This window comes from Mytilus galloprovincialis, chromosome 12 (genome assembly GCF_965363235.1).
Source record: "Mytilus galloprovincialis chromosome 12, xbMytGall1.hap1.1, whole genome shotgun sequence".
Classification (NCBI taxonomy): domain Eukaryota; kingdom Metazoa; phylum Mollusca; class Bivalvia; order Mytilida; family Mytilidae; genus Mytilus; species Mytilus galloprovincialis.
Window position 1 is genome coordinate 58,127,680 of NC_134849.1, and position 26,047 is coordinate 58,153,726.

At 29.9% G+C, this 26,047-nt stretch overlaps 1 protein-coding gene across 1 annotated transcript; it reads left to right on the plus strand.

Annotated features, from left to right (window-relative positions):
* Window positions 1-146: 146 nt before the first annotated feature.
* On the plus strand, window positions 147-24,199 carry LOC143054375 (uncharacterized). The gene is made up of 12 exons (XM_076227380.1): window positions 147-252; window positions 5,433-6,851; window positions 8,534-8,671; window positions 11,446-11,649; window positions 12,322-12,423; window positions 13,549-13,659; window positions 13,997-14,178; window positions 15,147-15,292; window positions 16,782-16,827; window positions 17,244-17,430; window positions 18,221-18,347; window positions 18,799-24,199. Exons 2-12 carry the CDS (start codon window positions 5,525-5,527, stop codon window positions 18,848-18,850), a joined length of 2,622 nt encoding a protein of 873 aa, XP_076083495.1. The 5' UTR covers window positions 147-252; window positions 5,433-5,524; the 3' UTR covers window positions 18,851-24,199.
* The last annotated feature ends 1,848 nt before the right edge of the window (window positions 24,200-26,047 follow it).

A 26,047-nucleotide genomic window follows, 5' to 3' on the forward strand; every position in this document is an offset into this window, starting at 1 on the left:
ATTTCAAAAGTACAATGTGTAATTTTTTAGGGAACAATGTTAAAATATAATGTTATTTCTTCAAATCTATGTTAATTTTCCAACAAACATTATTTTTTGAATGTAAAATATATTTTAAATGTTAGGATCCCTTAAGCCTCTTTTTCAACAAGGAAGTTGATTTCTGCTAATGAGAAGAAACCACAAATAAGAAATGATGTTGTTTATCTAGAATATATCAAACATTCAGGCTTAATTTAGAACTTTATTATGGTAAGTTATAGTTATTTTAATCAACAGAACAGTACATGACTAACAAGATTGCATATTTCCATGGATTTCATCATGATTCATGTGTAAACAAGTGCCTATGGCTATGAAGAGTTCTGATTTTGAATATACAATATTGATATCTTAAACTCATCACATTTTAATTATTTATGTAGTATTGTAGAGCTTGATTTTATTTCCAGAACTTCCACTTATGACCATAACCATAACCTACTCCATTGTGTACTCCCTCTTGCCAGTCTTGGGATATGATTATTTTGATGTGTCTGCAGCTATTTTCTATTTAATTAATCGGCAAGAGAATCCCTTAATTTATTTATAAATTACATAGACCTTATCGCTATTTGGAAATCTGTTCCGCTTTTCCTGAGAATCTGTTTTACATAAACTTTCATTGGCGGATCCAGGTGTTGGAACACCCCTTTTTTTGGTTGATCAATGCATTTGAATGGGAACATTTAGTTGGAACCCCCCTAGTCCAAATAATTATGACGTCTTGAAAGGCTATTATAATTTTTTTCTTTGACGCCTTACATCGACGTCAAAGAAAAAAATTATAATAGCCTTTCAAGACGTCATAATTATTTGGACTAGGGGGGTTCCTTTTGTCCTGGGTTTGGTAACCCCTCCTTTTTTAAATGGCTAGATCTGCCACTGACTTTTTTGACGTCATACAACAATCATTTTTCCATTGTGGCATCAGATATTACATATGGACCATAATTTGCTATTGGGCTCCGTTTCCTATAACTATAGAAAAGTGATAAAATGTGAATTACTGTAAGAAAAGTTGTAACTTCATCTAAATATAGATATTTTTATCAACATACAATATAGTGTATGCTACTCTTCCCTAGAAAAAAAATTGAAATTAACAAATTTCAAAGATTATACGACCGTATTTGTGTGTCGTTTCTCGCGTTACTTTTCGCGTCCGAAGTGCATAACGCTGACTAATTTATAGATAATCGTCACCGGCAAATTCGTTATTTTTGCTTTAAAATAACAAAGAACATCGACCAATAAGAATAGTGAGAAGAAAATGCCGAGAACTATAAGTATTTCTGTAGCAGGTGTAAGAACACTGTCGTTATTTTGGTTTCCCATTTCGTAACGCACATTTTAGATGGTTTAATCTGCTTTGTTGTAAAAGAATTCTTTGCAACAATATGCAAATACGAACTCTCGCAAGATGTTCAAACAGGTAAATCAGAGATGATTTACATTCTTGTTTTGTTCTTCGTAATAATAAGTTAGAAAATGACGTTATCGTTATGCGTTACATTTCACACGAAACAGAAGTCCATTTATTTATTAAAATTGTTTTTGTCGTTAAGTTCTAATCATTTCCGGTCATACGTGAAACATGTGACTAACATGTGATCACACCCTTACAGCCGGATATACGAAATACTAGGTCTAAACATTGTATTTGTTTCCAACGGGATGTAAGCAAGCATAATCTGTAGGCTTGTTTCGTCTTGTTTAAAAAAGGAAAATACAATTTTCAAAGAGATTGCGTCGGGAGTCTATTATTTTTCCTATGTGCATAATGTTACATACGATCTTGTGTGAAAATAAATGCCCAATGACTTGACAAAATCGATTTCAGATTTGACCGACGTTTTAACACACTTCGTTTCCCAATAAAGATGTAAAGGGTCCTTGGAAAATTCAATCGAAATTACGTCTCCTATCATGGTGCCGATGTTCGTTGGATTGATTTAGCTTCAACAGTAAATATTACTGGATATTTTAGGTGAATAAAGATAATTTAATAAAAAATACATGTTAATGTACCGTTACACTTGGAATGTACAAAGTTGGTATCTTTGTCACAATTTTTAATTAATTTTTTTTATTCATGTTCTGCAAACACTTATCAGAAACGCAATAAACTTGTCAAAGGAAAAGTAAACTTTAATTTACCATGCATGACTTGAAAGGAAGTACTTTATTGATTTTAGCCCACTAAAGTAGGTTAAAATGTGGAAACCATGTAGATGGTGTACAGGTCACAAATATCACATGGTGCCTATTTTAAAGATGCTAATTCCAAGTTAAAAGTTGTTTTCTTTACTGGATTTAAAGAATTTTACATTACCAATGATTTGGAATAAATTGTATATAACTGGAATTTCAAAACCAAATATAAATACATTATTTTGGCTAAAACATCAAGATACAACGATTATGGTATCCTGTATCAATGAAGAAAATACGGAAATTCCTGAATAAATTGTACTAATTGTTTTCAAAACAAGCACATATTTAGGAGTTTTATAATACTGTTACATTTAAGATGGATTTTAAGAAAAAGTATACTGTTCAGATCATTTTAAGCAGATTTTGCAATAAAATAAAACTAAAAAAATGCTTTCGGTTTCTTATGGTTTCCTGTCGCGTTTAAAAAAAACTTTAATTTAACATTGAAAATAGATTTTAAATATTAACATGAAGCAAGTAACACTAGTAATGGTGTTCATTTATGTCTTTTGAAATATATTGTGCAAAATAAAGAAAATAAAGATTGGTTTCCTGTTTTGTTTCCTGTCACGTAAACGGTGAATCAAAATGTATTAATTTTTTCTCGAAAAACTCAATTGTTCCATTAATACTATTCTAACATCAACACAACCCACAGAATAAAAGTTAAAGTTTTAGAACTTATAAAAAAGGATACAAAAAGAAACCAAAGGCCGAATACCAAATTATGGTCCATATGAGCTCGAGAATGGTAGCTATATAGGACCTTTATCGGGACTCCAATATCAGGTGTTTTTATGCTCTGGATTTTGAGATTGATACTTTTCATGCTTTTGGGATCCAAGAATTCTTTTTTCGAATTTGTCGGTGCCATATAGTTTTAACCTTTTTCGTAAGTCTGAAAATTACGGAATTCTGAAATTCTGCAACAAACCATTATACAGGGTTTTTTTCTAAACTGCTTCAGATATTGGGCTGATTTGGTATGTTAGTTAACCATAATGAGTTTCAGATCAAGTTTAAATTTCGTTCCGCTCTGATAAATTTTGATGAAATTACGGGCTGTGGAGATTCCGAAATTCTGTCATTCGGTCATTCCACAACAAACCTTAACATAGACCTTATCGCTATAAATGGAAAGCTTTTCTGGAGAATTTCTGCATGAACTTTTGACGTCTTCCAACAATCATTTTTTTTTAAATATTCATTGTGGCATCAGATATTTTCTAATATAATGTTACATATGAGGATGGTAGGACCTTAATCAGGTGTTTTTACACTCTGGATTTTTGGATTGATACTTTTGAGATCAGAGAATTCTTTTTTTCGAATTTTGGGATGTCAGGATTTTTTTTTATTAAAATTGGCCCTGCAACGAAGTTGTTGGTGCCATGTAGTTTATCCCTTGTCCGTAAACTTAAATTTTGTAATTCCGTAATTCTAAAATTCCGCAACAAACCATTATACAGGTTTTTTTACTAAACTCTTTCAGATATTGGGCTGATTTTTGGTATATATATATGAGTTAACCATGATAAGTTACAGATCAAGTATAAGTTTCGATTCCACTCTAATAACTTTTGATGAAATTACGGAATTCCGTCATTCCATCATTCCGCAATAAACCATTATACAGATCAAGTTTAAGTTTCGTTCCGCTAATTTTTGTAAAAATTACGGGCTTTGGAGTTTGATAAATTGTTGAAAATCACAGTTATACATACTTTTTTTCTAAACTCTTTCAGATATTGGACTGATTTTTGGTATGTGAGTTAACCGTGATGAGTTTAACAGATCAAGTTTAAGTTTCATTCTGCTCCGCTAATTTTTGCTGAAATTATGGGCTTTGGACTTTGATAAATTGTTGAAAATCACAGTTATCCAGACTATTTTTCTAAACTCTTTCAGATTTTGGGATGATTTTTGGTATGTGAGTTAACAAAGATGAGTTACAGATCAAGTTTAAGTTTTGTTCCAATCAGCTAATGTTTGCCGAAATTACGGTCTATGGACTTTGATAAATTGTTGAAAATCACAGTTATACAGACTTTTTTCTAAACGCTTTCAGATATTGGGCTGATTTTTGGTACATGTATGTGAGTTACTCACGATGAGTTACATATCAAGTTTAAGTTTCATTCTGCTCTGCTAATTTGTGCCAAAATTAAGGGTTTACAACTTTTAAAATTGTTGAAAATCACAGTTATACAAACTTTTTTTCTATACACCTCCAGATTTTGAGCTGAATTTTGATATATATGAGACTACCATCATGTTTGTGTCCGCATGTGTCATGAAATTGCAACTATTTCAACTTTTTGACACAAGGCCATTCGTGTCCCTTTGACACATCTAGTTTTTCAAATTTGGGATCTCAGGATTCCATGTTGTAAAACCCAGGAGGCTGAGGACTTAGGGATATGTTGGTCTAATAGGGCTTATTTATAGATACACATACATGACATATAACATACATTAAACTATAAGTAAACTAGCATATTGTCTGTTTTTGAAAAAAAAAGAAAAAATAACACATCATAAATTTAATGGGTCCTCAGCACTTTTCTGGATTTATTTTTCATCAGGAACACTTAAAGCAAAATATATTTGAAAGTCATGGATTTATAAGAACCATTGAAAAAGAGCTTTATATATATGAAAAAAATATATCTAAAATAAATTGCCCAATGAATCCATCAATCTAAAGTCAACTTTGCCTGGGGGAGTTGAAATCCCAGGGCCACTTTCTTTATAATTTCAAAATTTATCAGTGGATAATTTTAGAAATGTTTGTTAAAAATCATGTCAGTACCGTAGTCATGATAGTACTACATGACTACAGAGCTGATGATGCCCTTGGGGACAAAAAACAGAGGTATCGACTACCGACCCAATGCTGTAAAAAATAAAAACAATCCATCATAGATTTAAAGTGTCTGAACATGCATTTAAGTTAACTTGTTGTTGGAGATGAAACAGCTGTATGGTGACCTTTATATAGTTGTTAATTTCTGTGTCATTTGGTCCCTTGTTGAGACTTGTCTCATTGGCAATCATATATAGCACATCTTCTTTTTTATATCCAGCATCATATTTCCATTTCATGTTTAAAAGAGTTCAAAACTTTTTTTAAGAATGTTCAGCAATTCAATTTTGTTTTGTTATTTTAACTCTAGATGTGGAAATTTCTGAGATAAATACAATCAATAACAACCTAAAATGAAAATCAAATGATCATGACTTCTTGTTACATGAAATAACTATTAAAATGGAACCGATTCAACATAATAGACCTGGGCAGAGGACAACATTATGTATTAATGAAGCATTTGATTTTCTGGAATCTGCGGAATACGGGATACCTGAACATACAACACCTATTGTAACTCCTTGTATGAGGAGAGCTGTAAGTGATACTGGAATAACCCAAAAAGTGCAAAACAATTTTTATTATAGAGAGAGTATCAATGGACACATTGTAGAAAATGATGAATTTGGTTGCCATGGTAACCTCAAATGCAAACAAGAGGACGAAAACTGTAATCTTGCATTAGAATCATCTGAAATTGTTGACATGGAAAATTTATTAAACAAATCTTTCGACTCAGAAATAATTATCAATGAGCAAGAAAATGGCTCTGATGAAAAGAATATTCCAGATTTTAAATTAGAGGGAGATAACTCTGAAGAAAAACAATTTAAGGGAGATAATAATCCTGATCAAAATTGTAATTGCTCACAAAATAATTTGGTTGTGACAAAAAATGATGATTGTGATTCTGGTTGTGGAGACATTAGGTCATCAGTTGAAAGGTCACCAATTGAAGGTTGTGATAGGCTATCATCAACATCAATAGATGATAATGCAGTCATGGCAACAACATTAACAAATGGAGAAAAAGAGGCAGTGCATATCAAAAATCAAGTTGATGAAGTTGACACAAATCAAATTAATGAAAACAATGAAATTAAAGTTGATGATATGAATGAAAAAAATGCAAAAATTGTTGATGAAAAAAAAATAGCTGAAAATATTGAAAATAAAGTTAATGAAATTAGCAAAAACAAAGTTGAGGAAAATGGGGCCTCTGTCATTGCCCATTCAGAAACTGGGGTTATAAGAGAAATTTTGAGTAAGGGGACTTTGGAAAATACAGTGAGAAACGACTTAGTTCTCAATAATGGTTGCGATAATAATGATGAAGATGAGGAAGAAGTAGTCAGACTTCGTCCAAAATCTGTTACAATACCAAGTCCTAGAAGAGGAACTACACAAATTGTCAGTGATGTGTTTGGATTCCTAAAGGAAATCAGTGATGATGATGATGATGACAAAAATGTTCGCAGAAGTAGTGGATATAAATCGTCCAACTTACCTGAAGAGATTCCTAAGCTAACGGAAAATGTCAACAAATTGTCTGGGAGTCGAGAGTCAAGCGGTGATGTTGGTAAACACAATAAAGTTATCAGTGAAAGTTCAATTGATAAGGGAAGTTCAATCAAGGAAGTAAAAAAGCCAAAAGTCAGACGTCAGAAATCTCATAAAGATATGGATGATGATCAGAACTCAGAAGATTCTTCTGATGAAGATACAGGTAAGTTACCATAGCAACTATTTAAAATATTTTTCAATTTTGATTTTATTTAGGAATTCAGATTTTCATTGATTTAAGAAAAGAGTAAAGTTTGATTTTTTAATTTTTTTTTAGATAATTACAGTTATAGAAAAGATGCTCTTGTGACTTGTGTACATGTATGTTTAGCTACATTTTTTCATTCCACTGAAATGACTGCATAAATCATGTGCATGGTATATATATAGTTATCAAAGGTACCAGGATTTTAATTTAGTATACTCAGACACACGTTTCGTCTACATTAGACTCATCAGTGACGCTCAGATCAAAATAGTATGTACTTGAAATATCATGTATATCATGAAATATTTGTGTGTTGTTTGTATGTTGTTTGTTTGTATGATATACACCATGTCCATACATATAATTACATAAATTACAAGTACATGTACAGTATTCAGCTGGTATCATTATGAAAAAAAAAAGTTGATGAATTTGGTAAAATTAATTTTTACACAAGAATTAGGTTACTTACAATATATACATGTATATATATCTATCTGATTTATAAATCTTAGTTTATTACATTGTATTAAGGAAGCAGTAATATATTAAGCCAGGTAAGATGTGGTATGCATGTTGACCAAACTATTTCTTTATTTAATTAAGCGGGTGATAAATTTGATGAAACTGTTTATTATGTTAATTATCAGATTTATCAATTTGCATGGATAAGTAATCACTATTTAATTTGAAACATTTCTTACTTTGTTGTGTTTACATAGTTGACAAGGAAGTGGAATTTACTTATATATAATTTAATACATGTTGAATAGATGTTAAAAAGTTTGTTTTTGTACTGGATGAATTTTAACAAATGAATTCAATTTCATCATTGTTCATTTACCTATATTAGTTACCACACCCTATTATCATATTAACTATCTATCATTGCATTTAAATACAAGGGATCTCTATGTTTCTGAATTTTCCATTTAGAACAAAGAATTTTGCTAAAGTTGACAGCAGATTCTTAATAATAATATTATTGAACCTTGGACAAATGGGAAAATTCTATATTTGCAATGTATATATATTTCATGAGCTTTTAAAAAAAAATCTTTTTGAAACTGATTTTTTTAACCTTCCATTTACTACAAATGTATATGTATATATATATTTATAATGATTGTCATGATTGTGGCTTGTGCCACACATTCATACATGTACATTGATCTTATAAACAAATGTATAGGAATAATGAGATATTAGATGATAATTAAAGTCATAAACAGGGTGTTACAAGTGTAATGAGGCATGTCTTCATATAATAAATAGCTATTATAGGGTATTAATTATTAGGAATGTAATTGTACAAATTGGGTAAGATGTATTATGAAATAAACTGGTGAAATATTTGAGATTTGGATATATAATAATATGTTTTAAAACTGCTTACACGTGTGGGCCCACCTTTTATGTCGGATGAGTTTGGTTGATTGTATAGAGATACTGAAGCCAGACTGGAGTGGGCCCCCTCTTAGGCAGTCAGTGGGCTCCCACATATGAAAATTTCTATATTGACCACTGCTATTAGGTGAATGTTGAGTGACTGAGACTTAGAGGGAGGGTGGCCAAATTAAAATCTTTAATGTTATTTTTATGCTTAAAAATGTTTTAAAAGTGCCTGATCATTTCAGGTATTTACAATGAGAGTTTCAGAAATTCCTGTTGGATCTGTGTTGACGACACACCTCATCCTGTAATGCAGGAATCCATTGATGAAGTTGACGAGGACAATCAGAATGGAGAGGACATGGTAGATGGCAGGAGATCAGGTTTGTAGACCCATAAGACTCATAGCTACAGCCTGTAGAAGGGTAGCACTGGGTTCAAAATGAATGGTCTCCAGCTGGATATACATTGTATTTCATAAACCCATCAAAAATATGAAAATTGGCTTTATACAGTGATGAATGGGTCAGATGAAAAAACCAACACAAAACTTATTTAAAAAAATATTTATTTGTATTAACTTATGTTAATCCTCCACAATTGATTAATAATCATTCTGTGATGTGCAAAAGGCATGCATGACTATTGTGCTGTACACATCATAATTTGCAAATGGTAATTAAAGCCTGTATGATTTTTATACGACCGCAAAAATTGAAAATTGATTTTATTTTGAACAACTTTAAAGGAAGGGGGCCACTTACTTTTGAAATTAAAGAAGATATAAATCCTGGAATATAAAAAAATCTTGGTTACCTGAAAGATGTCACAGTTCTTTTGGAAAGTTTAAAAAAAAAAATAATAACATGTGTCCTTTTGTACTATAAAGAAGTATTTTTTTACAACAAAACAAAAGTTTTTTATCACTTGACATTGATCCCTCATGTAAGGTTTAGACATAACATTGAAGGGTTATTTTCATTTGAGGGGTTGTTCCCAACCTTTTGAATAAATTTCTACAGTTTTTTTTTCTAGACCATCGTAAATACATGTGTAAGTACAACTATGCTTGAAACATGTGTGTCACTGAAACGACTTTAAAGTACCCACTCCAATCAATTATCGATATCAAAGTTAAATAATAAAGTTTTGAATTAGAGACCTTTCTTGTTTTGGAACATTTTCCTTCATAGCAAGTTTTCTTTTCTGGACTATCATTAAAAGAAGGAGAGGAGTCGTCAAAATTTTGCTTCAAACACGTACGTCGCAAAGTGGTTAATAGATTCTCTAAGTGACATGTAACGAACGCCATTCAACCATATCATTTTGTCATTACACTCAAAACCTTTTAATTAGTCCGTTGATGTCGATAGGCATAAAATGCAATCGGCTAATTATTGATTTTCTGTCAAAATCTTAACGAGTTCAAGGTGAATTCCAAGTATTGTCTGACCAGGTAAAAACCGAGAAATCCGAAAAAAAAGTAAACAAACAAGATGGTTGAAAATAAATCGTTCCATATATTTCTTTCGCCAAATTCTTACGCCAATGACAAATTTTAATCGCCACAATTATTATTTTTTCGCAAATTGCGAAAATGGCGACCGCCAGCAGAAACCCTGCTACCAACTGATAAATTAAAACAATCTTTACCTATCAGTGATAACAAGCACTTTATTTTACATTTTAATATTTTATGATGTATTTAAATGAGTAATTGTTGTTGCAAACTCCATTAGAAATTTGAATTGAGATCAATTTTGGAAAAAGGGAAAGGGGGATGTGATAAAAAAAAAAGGGGGGGGGGTTAAATTTTTCTCATTTTAGATTTAATAAATAAAAAGAAAATTTCTTCAAACATTTTTTTGAGAGGATTAATATTCAACAGCATAGTGAATTGCTCAAAGGCAAAAAAAATATTTTAAGTTCATTAGACCACATTCATTCTGTGTCAGAAACTTATGCTGTGTCAACTATTTAATCACAATCCAAATTTAGAGCTGAATCCAGCTTGAATGTTGTGTCCATACTTGCCCCAACCTTTCAGGGTTCAACCTCTGCGGTTGTATAAAGCTGCGCCCTGCGGAGCATCTGGTTTCTTATAATCTGGAAGAAGGTTGTATTTTTAACCATTATTATATTAAAGCGCATTTACTAGATATAATAAATTAATAGAAAATCATAAATTAAATCAATTACTAGTAAACATAATATTTATTATTTGAAGGTTGTTTTTGGAATTCAATGCATTTTTTTCCAGCCCTGGGAAATTTCAGAAGTCCCAAATCCTCAATGAGTATTAAACCATTATTTAATCTACCCATCATTCACATATATACATGTACTAAATCTGTTTTTCTGCAGGGTATAAAATGTCAGTAATAAATTACCCATTAAATTAGAACAGAGAATGGTTAAATTACCTACATCAGTACTAAGTAATACTGGTTCTACCAGAGATATGGTGTTTTAATTGATAGATAAACAAGATAATTAATGTCTAAAAGGTGTTTATGTGAAAATTGTCAATTAAAAGTGTAAAATGTCTATTTGTACAATTAATTTGTTTTTGTCATGTATGTGTTACTTTGGATGAAATGTTAGAAGCAGTAGCAATGGGTAGGTGTACATTTCTATTTAGAGTAATATCAATGCATTGAGATTTTTTAAAGAAAATATGAGAATTAGTATGATATATTGCTGACAAGAATAAGTACTGTATATGAACAAAAATATACATGATATAGGACAATGATGCTGACTATTTTCTGTCATTTTCTCTTAAATCATATATACATTAAACTTTGGAATATAGACATGATAGAAAATACTTTTATTCGAGAAGACAAAACAGAAACAACAGTTAGATTTTTTTTCTCAGAGTTAGATGAAGAAGTAAAATTGTAATCATTTTTTTGGCATATATACCATGTATACATTGTAAATGAATATCTATTGTAAAAAAAAATAGCAATACACATACTGTTGTCTGAATGACAATCATACCACTTCACTTTATGTTTAATCTAATAGTTTTTCAAATTCTAAGTAACTTCTTTGCTGTGTTTCGTCTGAAGCTCAGAAACTTCCAATGTTTGCAGAACCATAATCATTAAATACTTGCAGAGAAATTCATATTGTTTTTTTTCTAATCCAGATGATGTTTTTGTTGACAACATATCACCAAGAATCATGAATGGGACATCTAATGGGATTAAGCCACATCATAAGCGATCTGATTCTACGACAACCACAGCATCAGAGAGTGAATTTAAACGGAGTTTCCAAACTAGACGTAAATGTTTTATCCAAAGAAAAAACAGTCAACAGGAGTATGAGAGGATGTCTTGTAGAGTATTTGGTATGTAGTTTATAAGGCCATAAAAAAGAATAGGTTTGTTTGCCCAAACGCTACCTACCCAGAAAAAAGCTGCCTACTCAAATTCTTTTATTGTCCTGATTTGAAGAAGTTTTTTTTTTTAATCAGATAGGTATGAAGACTAATAAACACCTGATACTTCAATTTCTTTAGAAAAAAAAAAAAAATGTCTACCTACCTACCCACTGTCTCAACCATTGGGTAGGGTTTGGGCAAACCAAAATATTTTTAATTGTGGCCTAATTATGTTTTTTTCAGTGCAAATGTGTTTAGGCAAACCAATATCTATATATTATTTATTGTTTTGAAAATTGAAAAAATTGAAATGAAAAGATAGAAAATTTGAAGAAAAAAATGCAGAAAAATTAGATGGAAAAGAAAAAAAAACCAAACGTTGATGATTTTAAAGCAAAAAAAATTGCATGTTAATAAGAAATTGATTTATTGTTGAAAGTGCCTCTGAGTGAATTGTACTAAGGTCAGATGAACATTATAAAATATTTTTCTACTTTATAACATTCAACACAGTAACAAATCACTATAAATTTGAATTTGAATTATGCTATCAAAAAATAGATTAAGTGTTAATTTATTCATTGTTTGTTTTTATCTACAAAACTATTATTTAATCTTATGGTATCTGTATTATTTCAGACAATGAAAGAATAGTGACATTGGAGAAGAAACCTCAAGAGAATGGTTTTGGATTACATATTCTAGATACACATCCTGTTATAGTCTCCGGAGTGGATCCAGGTAAGGGGAAAACTAGATATAAGAACCTACTGTGGATTCATTTTTATTCGTTGGATACCAATTTTCGTGGATTTCGTGAGTACAGTGGAACCACGAAGTCAAATGTTCAACGAATATCATCTTTTCAATAGGCTTTGTATACAGAGACTGACAAATATCCACGAATATGCAAGTTTTCAGCAATCCACGAAAATTGATACCCACGAAAATAAATGAATCCACAGTAATTGTTAATTCAGTCCTGTAGCTCATGGCCTGGTAATATCATATGAGTATTTCATAATGAAGGAATGAGGGTTGAATTAGAGAAATATAGATTTCACCACTGCAAATAGTGTGTTACGATTTTCTACACTCAAGACAGTTAAATTTTAATGTTTAAAGTGCAAGGCCTGTTGAGAGTTTAAAATAATTAAAATTTAAATGTTTAGTGTAAGGAAATATTGTAATATACGAGTTATAGTGGTTGAATCTGTTTCACTAATAATTTTGATCCTTTCTTTTCAAAGATTTGAAGAAAGTTGTGCTCTTTATTTATGATGTCATCAGACATGGCCGCCTTTTTTCATGACACAAAATAGGAAATTCATAAGAAATCAAGAAAATATATGTCATAATTAAATTTCGACCAATCATAAGCTGAGAACAGATTTTTTTCAAGAAATATTTTTCTTACACTGCTCAAGAAATGTGAAAAAATAAGAGAAACTATCACATAAAAAAGACCAATTCAAAAGATAAGAAACAACTTTGGAATTATGAAAAAATGAAATGTCTTGTGAACATGATGACATTATATTCGAATCTTGTTTAAACATATAATTTGGTTTTCAAAAATGATGAAGGGGCTAGTATTTTTGTAATATGCTGATTATAAACAGAGCCAGATGCTTTGAGATTATATTCTAAGTTTATTTCCATTGTCAGTATGTATTTTGTATAGTAATCTCGGATATATTTTTAAGAAGTTGTCATTTATAGCACGTGTGCATCATTTCCAGCCTGATGTCAAAAGTTTGAATGAAATTACCGAAATATTTTTTATCTTTAAGACTTTTTATGACCTTATCAATTCCTGTTTATTTTGTTTTGATTTTACAAAAATTTATATGTTTTTTTTCTTAGAAAGTCCAGCATTTAGAGCAGGTGTCAAGGAAGGTCAGATTTTACTAATGGTAAATGGTGTGTCAGTTCTAGAAGCCACTCATGACAGGATTATCTCCCTTACACAACAGAGTAGGTATTATTTATTAGCCTGGCCATTTTTCTGTAACAGTCTGTGACATGATATGGCTGTACTCTAATATACACATGATGGAAAAAAAAAACAGACAGTGTATTATTAAAATCAATCATTCAAAATTGCCTGAAATTCAAAAGATTTTAAGTTAACATTGTTTAAAATTTCATCAGAAATTGTGATTTAATTTTTAAACTTTAGATCACGGTAAAGTCTTGAAGAATGAATTTGCAATTGCACATATATTGTTTTCAGAAACATTTACATCCTAAGCAACCAATTAGGGTATATGTATTAACAACTTAGCCAATCATATCTCATGTTACATTTCAGGTACTAAGACATTGCAGATAGAGGTAGCGAATGCAGATATTCACTATATCAGAGATTTACAGAAACCAGTCATATCTGGTTACCTGTATAAACAAAAAGATTCAACATTCCTTCGATCTTGGAAAAGACGATACTGTGTCATGAGGCAGGACAATTGTTTGTACTACTATAAACACCAAGGGGTAAGGAATGAAACTCATTTTTATTTATAAAAAAAAAGCTTCAAAATGACCATTTATATTTCATTGTTAATTCTGCACCTTTAGAAAAAAAAGGAATTAAGTCAGCAAAACAACAGATGAAGGAAAAAATGTTTTGCATTAAAATTAATAATGGATATGTTAATTGTTAAAGTCATATGAAACCTCAAATCAAAAAAAAAATAATGTATATGTTTTTTTATAACTAAATGGATAGTTTTCATTATAAAACTTATGTACATATACTTTTTTCTGAAGAAAATTCTTTAATTTATTCATGTTTAGAAGAAGTTTACTTTATTTTAATTGCAGCAATTCCCCCGACATATTTTCTGTATGTGACCTCAGTGTGACAACAACTCTGACCGATAAAAAAAAAATGACGGTTATACCAAATTTACGCAAAAAAAATTATAAATTCGTTCACAGAAGACTAAATTTATGATGTTTGTATGCATTGGTTCAAGAATTGGAAGAACATTATTTTTCACCGGTCACTCGTTTCTTATGACTTTAATTTACAGTAAGCCCATGAGTTTTGTATGTCAGCAGACATCATTTTTGTTATATCAGTCTTAAAATAAGTTTGATAAAATAGGGACATCTATAGCTTACTTTTGTTTCAAAAACATATTTCTTTTAAATCAAAAAAAAATAGGGTTAAAATTCAACACACAGAATACATAACTGATGAAACTCATGCACAATGTTTTAGGCATAATTTCTTCATGTTAAACATTCAATCAACACATTACCACACAATTATTTCTCTTTGTCAGATATTTACTTGAGGATTTTATTAAATAGTTTATTTGTTTTTTAAACTTAGAAGAATCATACCCTTTTGGCAAGCAAATCAATGTTAAATTTCACAGCGTCTCAACATCGAGACAATGGTCACCTTTAGCTTTAAATTCATTAATAATTAAAGGATATATATTTTTTTGCAGGATGTAGACCCTCTTGGTGCTATACCAATGTTGAACTACACAGTTTCTCGTCATCAAGACAGCAGTAAAGAGTTCTGTTTTAAAGCTGAGAAATATGGAGCAAAGACATATTATTTCAGTGTAGAGAACAGAGAAGATATGGCCAGGTCTGTCAGTCAAAATAATTTGCAGCTTATCTAGGAAAATCCCAAGTAGGAACTGAAAATGAAAATAACACTGGAATAATTATGTCCCTTAATTTTTTCTTAAAAGATAATCTCTGTAATTTCATAGTAACTGAGATCAGGTATCTTTTTTTCTCCTCAATCAGATCAACTTGTGTAGCCTTTGTGGTAAAGGGGAAATAACTATGTTTTAGATTTTTTTTTATTAATGTTAAAGATTGCCATGCTTTAACAAGTCTGATTGATTGTTATTATTTCTTTTTTGACTGCAGACATGTATTGTGACAAGAATTACTTATGAAATTGAACATAGTTTTATCTAAAATCAAGTGATAATTAATGCATGTATCACTGAGTTATGCTTTGCACTTATGTAAGCTTAACATTTATCTGAGACATAAAACAAATATATCCAATGTTGTACATTCTTACTTACACATAGTCAAAATCATTAGTCAGAATGTTGCAAAAACATGGAATTTTCATTAAATTTTTACCTGTTTTTACATAAAAGTCTTTGCCGTTCATTTAAAATTATTACCAAGAGTTATCTCCCATACACCACAGATTGAACTATTTTATCATGCTCAGTACAAAATATTCACTAAAAAAAGATTTCTGTGAAGTTGACCAATGCTAAAAAAACTTTCAAAATAATGGAATTATAGGTAGGCATAAAATTTATTATAAGCTGCAAAATTCCAGAAATTTGTCAGAATATTTGACCTTGATTATTTTAGTCTACTTTGATGGGATATTGTCAAATGTACACCCATCAATATCATCTGAATAAGTTATCACTGTCATCTTAAAGATGTACTTAGGTGAGGTTTTGGAATTTGTGTCAAATGTTCAGACTCCTTGGTGTTTTTCCATACAATACAATGTAAAATATTTTGCCCCATAACACCCATTTATTTTTTCATACAAGACTTAATAGCTCATGAAAGGTCATTTACCAAAATTTTAGAAGATTCTTAATTTTCTTTCTTTTGTTTTGAGACCTAATAATACCAATGCAAATATAAGGTAAAAGTCCGAGTCAGCCTTTTCCCGCCATATTTTAAATCTCAAATATCTCGAAAAGGAGGTCCATGACCTATCAATATTTTTAGCTTATTTTTATCCTTAATTGATGCTCTACCGGCTTATAGTATCAATTTTAACTTCTTAATTTATTAATTTTCACCTAACCTCACCTAAGTACATCCTTAAGAGAAGAACAGCTTGACCACTGTCTGAATAGCAATTACTGAAGATTATAGAGAACATTTCAAATTAGTCCATTATGTTCAGTTATTCAATAATGCTAATTTTTACCTTAAAAGAGCTGAAGGGATATATTTACAACAAACAATGAAGGAGCTATAAATTCTTTTAATCTATTTTAATTATGGTTTTAAGGTGTACCTGCATTATTCTCCTGGATGCCATTTAATTGTTGTCTATATGTTTCTGTTTTATTTTCTAGATGGGTTGGAGCAATGAATGAAGCATCAATGGCATCTAAGAAAAGGGTAGGGATGAGTTACTTTTTTTTACAAAATTACAAAATATTCTTTGCAGTTGATTCATCACTGCAAAGATAAAATTCTTTGATAATGAATAAAAGTACACTGTAGGTGTGAAGAATACAATGGATTTATTATTATTTGTGGGATACCAAACTTTTGATTATATAGATAAATAGTGAATATATTTAACACAGAGATTTCAAAAACCTGCAACCAACAACATCTAAGAACAATAACATACTTGTACATGTAGTAAAATCACATCAATATCAGATTTTTCATAAATACTGGCTTATTAAGTCTTCTTTGACTCAGCTTTACGAGGCAAACTGAAATACAGTTTTATTGTCCTAATTGAAGTTACAAAACATTTATGCATTCAATAGTGGCTTTTATAATTCTTAAAATTTTTATTTCAGAAAGAGTCTTGGATGGATGTCACAAGCCATAATGTTGGGTTACCTGCCCTTGAAGTGAGAAAACCTGAGTGTTCAGGATCTTTAATGAAGTGTGCTAGAGCTACCAAGACTTGGCAAAAAAGATATTGTGTCTTAAAAGATGCTTGTATATATTATTATAAAAATATGTATTCACCAAGGGCTCAAGGTAAGAAGATGTATTAGTTATTACATCCCTTCACCTTTCCCACCCTGCTCAGTTGCTCTATAATTATGCCCCAACCATGATAGTAGAGGGGCATTATGTTTTCTGGTCTCTGCGTCCGTCTGTCCATCGGCCCTCTGTCTGTCCCGCTGATAAGTATAAAACCACTAATTCATAGCCCCATTTCTTTCTATGTTAAATTCTGCAATTTCAAGCATTTATTGCTACATTGTCTTAAGTTCGAATAAAGAGGCAGTTATTTTATGTCAAAACTGTACCTTATCCTGACTTGTGCTGAAAGAATCAACATACCTTTAATTGCATATTAGAGCGTACTGGTTCCCCGAAGTTTGATACATGTGTAGTACCAAAATTTCTGATCTGAACAACAGGCCAAATGTGCCCTTCTATTAAAATTTCACATACTTCTTTATTATTCAAGTAAAACTTTCAACAAGGGTTCTGCAGTGATCCCAAGTCTAAGCCAGTGATTACCAAACACTTGACGTGGGGATATAATATTAACTCACAGCTCAACTTGTTTTTTTTTTTATTGTGGAGCCTGGGATAAAAGTCATGTGAGAGATCTAGGGTCATAGCAATTCTACATTCGATTTCAGGGCATTGTTATCTGCTATGTAAGTTTTGTGCAAATCAAAAGTTCAGTCTCAAAAATACATGCAAACAATTATGTAATCAGATATAATAATAAAGAAAAATTTGTGAATAGTATAAAAATTAAATATGTTAATTTGTAGGTTGGTGTTGATTATTAATGTTTTAATATTTTCAGGAATGGCTCATCTCCATGGATACACATTACATGATTCATCAAAGAAGTTTTCCTTCACATTAAAACCACCAGAACCTCAAATGAAACCGTTTACTTTTGCTGCTGACAATGAAACTGACAAAAACAGGTAAATATCAATTAAAGTAGATACTAAATGTATACCAGTCATAGTCTTTTCACAAAAAAACTTACGACAAGAATTTATCTGAAGTTATACTGAAATGTTCATGTCTTGCAAGGATTTTTCTGAAGATTTTTTTTGTGAAATGAGTTGCTGGTCAAACATGACATTTAATAACACAACAAGATATAAGATTTTAGCATGAATGTTGTCATAGTTCCAAGCAAAACATTTGGCTACAGATTTTGAACTAAAAATAGTGAAGAAGTTCAAAGGTTGATTAACAATTTGTATATAAAGAAAACCAAGAAAACAGATGGGTTAACAACTCATACTTTCGCAAAAAAATCTTAAATCACTGTTTCTTTAAAGATCTTTTAATGAATGTTTTTATTGGATTCAGAGAATTTTTGCTTATTTACACATTTGTAATACAAATGTGTTTGTTTTCTTGTAGATGGGTCGAGGCGCTGTCCAAATCAATACAGAGATGGATCAAGGTTGATTAAGAAGTGTAATTCTTGTTTGTTGATTGACATCTTGTTGAGCTGGATCCCTGTACCACAAATCTGTGTGTGCATTCATGTTAACTGGTTCCTTTTGACTGGGATTGATTAGAAAGTCTAATACTTTTGCAATGATAACTTGTTAAACTGAATCCCTGTTCCATAAATCTTTATTTGCATTCCTGCTAACTGGTTCCTTTTGACTGGGATTGATTAGAAAGTCTAACACTTTTACAATGATAACTTGTTAAACTGAATCCCTGTTTCATAAATCTTTATTTGCCTTCCTGTTAACTGGTTCCTTTTGACTGGGATTGATTAGAAAGTCTAACACTTGTACAATGATAACTTGTTAAACTGAATCCCTGTTCCATAAATCTTTATTTGCATTCCTGCTAACTGGTTCCTTTTGACTGGGATTGATTAGAAAGTCTAACACTTTTACAATGATAACTTGTTAAACTGAATCCCTGTTTCATAAATCTTTATTTGCCTTCCTGTTAACTGGTTCCTTTTGACTGGGATTGATTAGAAAGTCTAACACTTGTACAATGATAACTTGTTAAACTAAATCCCTGTTCCATAAATCTTTATTTGCATTCCTGCTAACTGGTTCCTTTTGACTGGGATTGATTAGAAAGTCTAACACTTTTACAATGATAACTTGTTAAACTGAATCCCTGTTTCATAAATCTTTATTTGCATTCCTGCTAACTGGTTCCTTTTGACTGGGATTGATTAGAAAGTCTAACACTTGTACAATGATAACTTGTTAAACTAAATCCCTGTTCCATAAATCTTTATTTGCCTTCCTGCTAACTGGTTCCTTTTGACTGGGATTGATTAGAAAGTCTAACACTTTTACAATGATAACTTGTTAAACTAAATCCCTGTTCCATAAATCTTTATTTGCATTCCTGCTAACTGGTTCCTTTTGACTGGGATTGATTAGAAAGTCTAACACTTTTACAATGATAACTTGTTAAACTGAATCCCTGTTTCATAAATCTTTATTTGCATTCCTGCTAACTGGTTCCTTTTGACTGGGATTGATTAGAAAGTCTAACACTTTTACAATGATAACTTGTTAAACTAAATCCCTGTTCCATAAATCTTTATTTGCATTCCTGCTAACTGGTTCCTTTTGACTGGGATTGATTAGAAAGTCTAACACTTTTACAATGATAACTTGTTAAACTGAATCCCTGTTTCATAAATCTTTATTTGCATTCCTGCTAACTGGTTCCTTTTGACTGGGATTGATTAGAAAGTCTAACACTTGTACAATGATAACTTGTTAAACTAAATCCCTGTTCCATAAATCTTTATTTGCATTCCTGCTAACTAGTTCCTATTGACCAGATTTCTTTTATGTAAGAGCATGAAGCAATAATGAATCCAAAGGATCAAAGCATTACTTTATTTTTTGAAAGAACTTGAATAACTGAAGAAAACTGATGTCAAAGGATTATGGATGATTTTTTTCAAAATCTAGAAATTTTTTCTCAAATTGAAACAATATAAACAACAAGTTTTCAAGGCCATTGATTAAAGAATATGAAATCTTTCTTACAATTTTATCGTCAAGCTCATGTATACCATTCCTACATTTTTTATCAATATATATTTTGTTTTGTATTCATAGTTTATTTTATTGTTTATGATATATATATATATATATATATATAACAATTAACATTCCTATTTTTTCTTCCATGACAGAACATTTCATTTATGTTTCTGAAAAAATTGTTATTTTTTAGTTGATTAGATTTTGTAACTTTTTTTGTTAATGGTATACTATGTATATGATTTATGGTGTATATACTTTGTTCTGTGCAAATATTTGTTTTGAAATAAATTTTTTTCTTACCTTGTTCAAGAAGGGAGATTTATTTAAAAGAGAATTGGATTTATGTAGCAGCATTTAACATTTTTTTTTACATAGAACAATGTATATTCCATTTATGTTTTACTTGTTATATTTTGTTGATGATTGAAATGAGTTATTGTATACAAATTATATTTCATAGTATATACATACATATAATCTATGTTTATATTCATAAAGTGTAATCTTAAATTACAAATTCTTGGATCTGAAATGAATGGACGAATTATACAAAGTAGGTTGGAAAATCAAACATTTAAATTTTAATTTATGATTAACTGAAAATTTGCATAGTCAATTTTTTTTTGTACATTATGTTCTCTATCTTTTTTTTATCGTTTGGTTTTATCATAGTCCTATCTTCCTCATATTATTTTTTTATTATCACATATAAAATAATATTAAAGGATGTACTTAAGTGAGGTAAGCTGAAAATTAATAAATTAAGAAGTTAAAATTGATACTATAAGCTAGTAGAGCATCAATTAAGGATAAAAATAAGCTAAAAATATTGATAGGTCATGGACCTCTTTTTCGAGATATTTGAGATTTAAAATATGGCGGAAAAAGGCTGACTTGGACTTTAACCTTATATTTGCATTGGTATTATTAGGTCTCAAAACAAAAGAAAGAAAACTAAGAATCTTCTAAAATTTTGGTAAATGGCCTTTCATAAGCTATTAAGTCTTATATGAAAAAATGAATGGGTGTTATGGGGCAAAGTATTTTACATTGTATTGTATGGAAAAACACCAAGGAGTCCGAACATTTGACACAAATTCCAAAACCTTACCTAAATATAAGTACATCCTTAAATTATGACAAAATGTGTAAAATTACTTATTTTGAACATAAATACTATATTTGAATAAAGAAATCTCAAATTTTATCAACACATTGCTATAAAATAAATGATTTTATTTAAAGGTTGTGAACCATTGATCTATGAGAAAAATATTTTTGCAATTATTTTATTAGATTTTTATATCTTATTTTCAGTACAGGTACTATTATTTTGTTGATTTTTTTGTTAATTATATACATATTTTTATAAATGTAAATTGTAAATTGTTATGAATGATTATATTTTTTTTTTTTGTATTCGATTTTCTCGTTTTACAGGCCTATAGAAAATTTATACTTTGAACATTTTCATTGGTGGTTATAACATGTTGCCAGAAAATCCTCAAAAAAATGATATTCCACAAATAAAAATGATTCAACAGAAATGTAATTCTTTTCTAGTTTTATGGTTCTTAGTGCAATATAAAATGTCCAAACTTGAGGAGTAACCTTGGGATAAATTACCTGTGTGTTTTTGTCAACGATTCTTATATGTATTCTAAGTTTTTCACTCCATTCAAATGAATGACAAAACTGGCCAATGAAAATGATTTCTAATTCATAGAGTTGTCTCCCTTATATCAGAATATCTGCCTGAAACAAGCAATCTTTAATACAATTTGTGTAATTTTTAGTTTGTTGAATTTTTTTACAACTGATATATTTAAAAAACCTTTTGTGGTTTTATTTTTTTATATTTTTCATTGTTGACATGCCCTTATGATGTCAACACTTTGATGACTTTGCCTGATGATGTCACACAAACAGGAAAGATTTTTTCAATTTGCAATTCATCAGAAGAAAAATATCGGGAAAGCATTCCACCACAACATTTTGTGCAAAATATGATTACTCTTTACAGTTTAATTTGAATACCAAATCCCGTAACAGAAACAAAGGTCTAATCGAGACATAAAAATAAAGGTTCTGCCACCACTCTTCCCAAATAAATGCATGATTTTGAACAACATTTTTATTGTGACAGTATATTACCTGTATATATCGAATAAGTATTATATTTTTTACTTTACATGCATTTCAGCTAGTAAATGATTTATGCAACAATCAATTATTAACCTTATGTTTAAATTTAATATGTAGATTTCAACAAGTGGGAGACAATTCATCAAACTTAGTTAAAGGGAGATTATTTGCTAGGTATGCTCACTGATCATGTCATCGATGAAGGAGACAAAGTATTGTTGTTGCTCATTGATCAGTGCATTTATTAATGTATTATTTTGCCTTGTAGGTTTTTTGTTAATTCAAAATGTCCGTATGAAATTCTTTGCTTGCATTGAATAGATGGTCACATGAAAAATTAATTATAGCATTTAACATTATTAGTAGTTATGAGGGCCCTCATGGGGTTTTTGATTATGTGATTACTTGGCCGTTTTTTTAATGATTATTTGATTATTAAGCCAAATATTTCATGATTATTTGATTACCTAGGACTGTATTTTTAGTTTATGATTATTTGATTACTAAAGATAAGCAAATATTTAATGATTATGTGATTATATTGGCAAAAAAATGGTGATTATGTGATTACTAGGACCCCCCCATGAGGGACCTCAGTTATTGAATAACACTCACTGATCTTTTTAGATGATTAACACTGTGTATTTATGTGCATATTTTATAATATATAGTATAGCATAACGTTATGAAGAGAAAATTGATGAAGGAAACTTTATACATGTTGAGCCTCTTATTAAGCTTTTTGTTGGTTGATTGCAAACCTGCTGCCAAACTGCAGTGCGGCTATTGCCAAAAATGTTTTTTTTAATGACAAAACAACTAGTTAAAAATTGTTTGCTCAACTGTTATGTGTTATTGTGCTTGTCTTCTTCTTTACTATATTTTTACATTTCAAAAATTGGTTGTGCAAAAGATTTTTAAGGTGCCATATTGTTTTTGAGAAAGACAATTTCTCATATTTTGCAAATTTTCAATATTTTTTGTAACTTATCTTTTATTCTAAATTTATGCTTGTAATATAAAGACTCCTGACTTTTTTTCACCATTTATCCTTTTTATAGATTCATTTTAAACATTCTTTCAGAATATTTTCCTGTTACTCTGTCCAAACATTTGATAAAGTAAGAAAATATCACCTTTGATTTTTAAGAATTTTATTATTTTGTTCACCATATTCTAAAGGGGAAATTAATTTATTCTTCACACTTTGAAATTTGATTTTTGAGATACTTTTAAACAAGAGCATTCACTTATTTTCATTTTTCAAGAAAAAAAGACGCAATGAGACTGATTTTGAGAAACATTTTCACTAATATATTACCAGTAAAATCACTGATTTTATATTCACACAATGTCCAATGACATGATTTAGTATTTTTTGATTATGTACTGAATTATCAAATATTTATATCAATATTGAACATCATCTTAGGGCACAGTTATATAAACTCAGATTTACAACTAAATTTAATTGTTTAATTGATTGAAACATGGTAAAAATGTTTGACTTTGTGATAATAAAATCAAATATGAGATTATCATATAGAGAGGTAGAACTTGTATAAAAAATGTGATCATGGTAATTTTATAGTAATAATGAGATTTAATAAATAAGCATTAAAGGATTAAAACTATGCGCTTACCAAAGTAAAAAATACTATAAATTCAGAAATTATTGCTTGCATTTATTATTGTGATTTTGACATTTGGGACTAAAATGCGATTGTTATCTTTGCGATATTTAGAAAAACCCTGTTTAATTCATATATTAAAAGAATTTCAAAATGAGATGTTTAAACTTTTGCGATTATAACCCTGTCACATTTTTCAAAATAATAAAACATCGCAATACTCTCTGAATTTACAGTAGAATTGCCATATTGAAAAAATTGTGATTACCATAGAAAAGAATTTTTATTACCATATCAAAAATATGTGATTATGAGTTTATCTTAGTGAAAATTTTTTAAATTATGGGACTACCATGAACGTCAAAAATGTGTGATGATGAGTTTACCATAGTAAAATTTGTGACTACCGGATATCTTCTGGATTCAAAGGAAATATTCTAACTTTTCTGTTATGTCTACTGCTATACCTCTAGAGAAAAAAAAAGACTGCTGTTTTTGAATGACTTTAAATAAAGTGTAAAAAATATTTATTGTTTTTATTTCTGGCATTTTTTTTATTTTATGGAATGTCTGAATACAAACTCTTTGTTATCCTGATGTTTTAGGTAAGGGTTAGCAAGTTTTGGAATAGATTTTCCAGATACTTTCTTTTGTAAAATGTATATTGAAATACATTCTAGATATCAGTCTTAGAATAATTTTGATAAATATAGAACATCTTTGAATTTGTGTATACCTATACAGTTAATCCTCTTTCCAGTACAATATTAAAAGTGTTGTATTAATTTGTAATGTCAGTAAAATGCTTTTAATTGTGTAGAGGGGGACTCTATGGCCCATGTCAGTGATCTATGAAGTCGAATTTCTTTAGTACAGCTGCCATATTGATGGGGCCATAGCTAATCATATGAACTCCCATAACTACAACCATGCCACATATGGGGCTTTCATCGCAGACATGATATTCTTCTGCTTTAAAGCGGTAATCACTTTTCGATTTGTCTATTGTCTGATTCCGATTTTTTTTTAACTTCATGAGTCAGTGTTTCAAATTTATAATTTTCAGTTTTTATTAATGCCAGAATCATCATTTGATCATCATCCCAATGTTTTTACTGATCTTCTGGACTACATTTTGTATCTCTACAAGTTTTTGTCAGAACTAAACTGTTTTATCTCCACACTCCCACTGAATTATAATAGCTTATTCATTTAGTAAGTTCAGAGAAAAATATTTTGATAGTGTTGCATCTCTCCCTTTTTCAGTTATGTTTGCTGTTAAGGTGGTACCCAACACTTTCACTAAAATTTATTTGGCTCGTTTAATTTTCATAAAATTTTGACACAGTATTTACTTTGACCCTTTAACAAAAATATAAAAAGTTCAAAAAATTTGAACCAACTGTTTAATCAGAAAAATTACACTGGTTATATAGCAGTTTGACAAACACTTATTTTGATCATTGAGATGCTTAATATTCCCTTAACAACACAACGTCATTAAAACGTTCTGCTGATTTTACAGAGTTATCTCCCTGTAGTGTTAGGTACCACCTTAAATAATAATCTTACTTGAACTATTCTTAAGATTGTTTGCATGGTTTGAACTAAATAAATTAGCAATTCTAAGCAAATCAAGCAATCAAGAATTGGGGATGATACAAATTTACAAAATCTATAATTTATCTCCACTAAAAATATATTGATACATTTCTAAAAACATTTGTTTGTATAGAAGTGTATTATCTCCAGAAAGATTTATCTATTTAAGTTGCACGCCTATTTAAAAAAAAACTACAACAATAGAACAAATTGTGACTAGTGATCTTCATATATGTGCATACGAAAGAA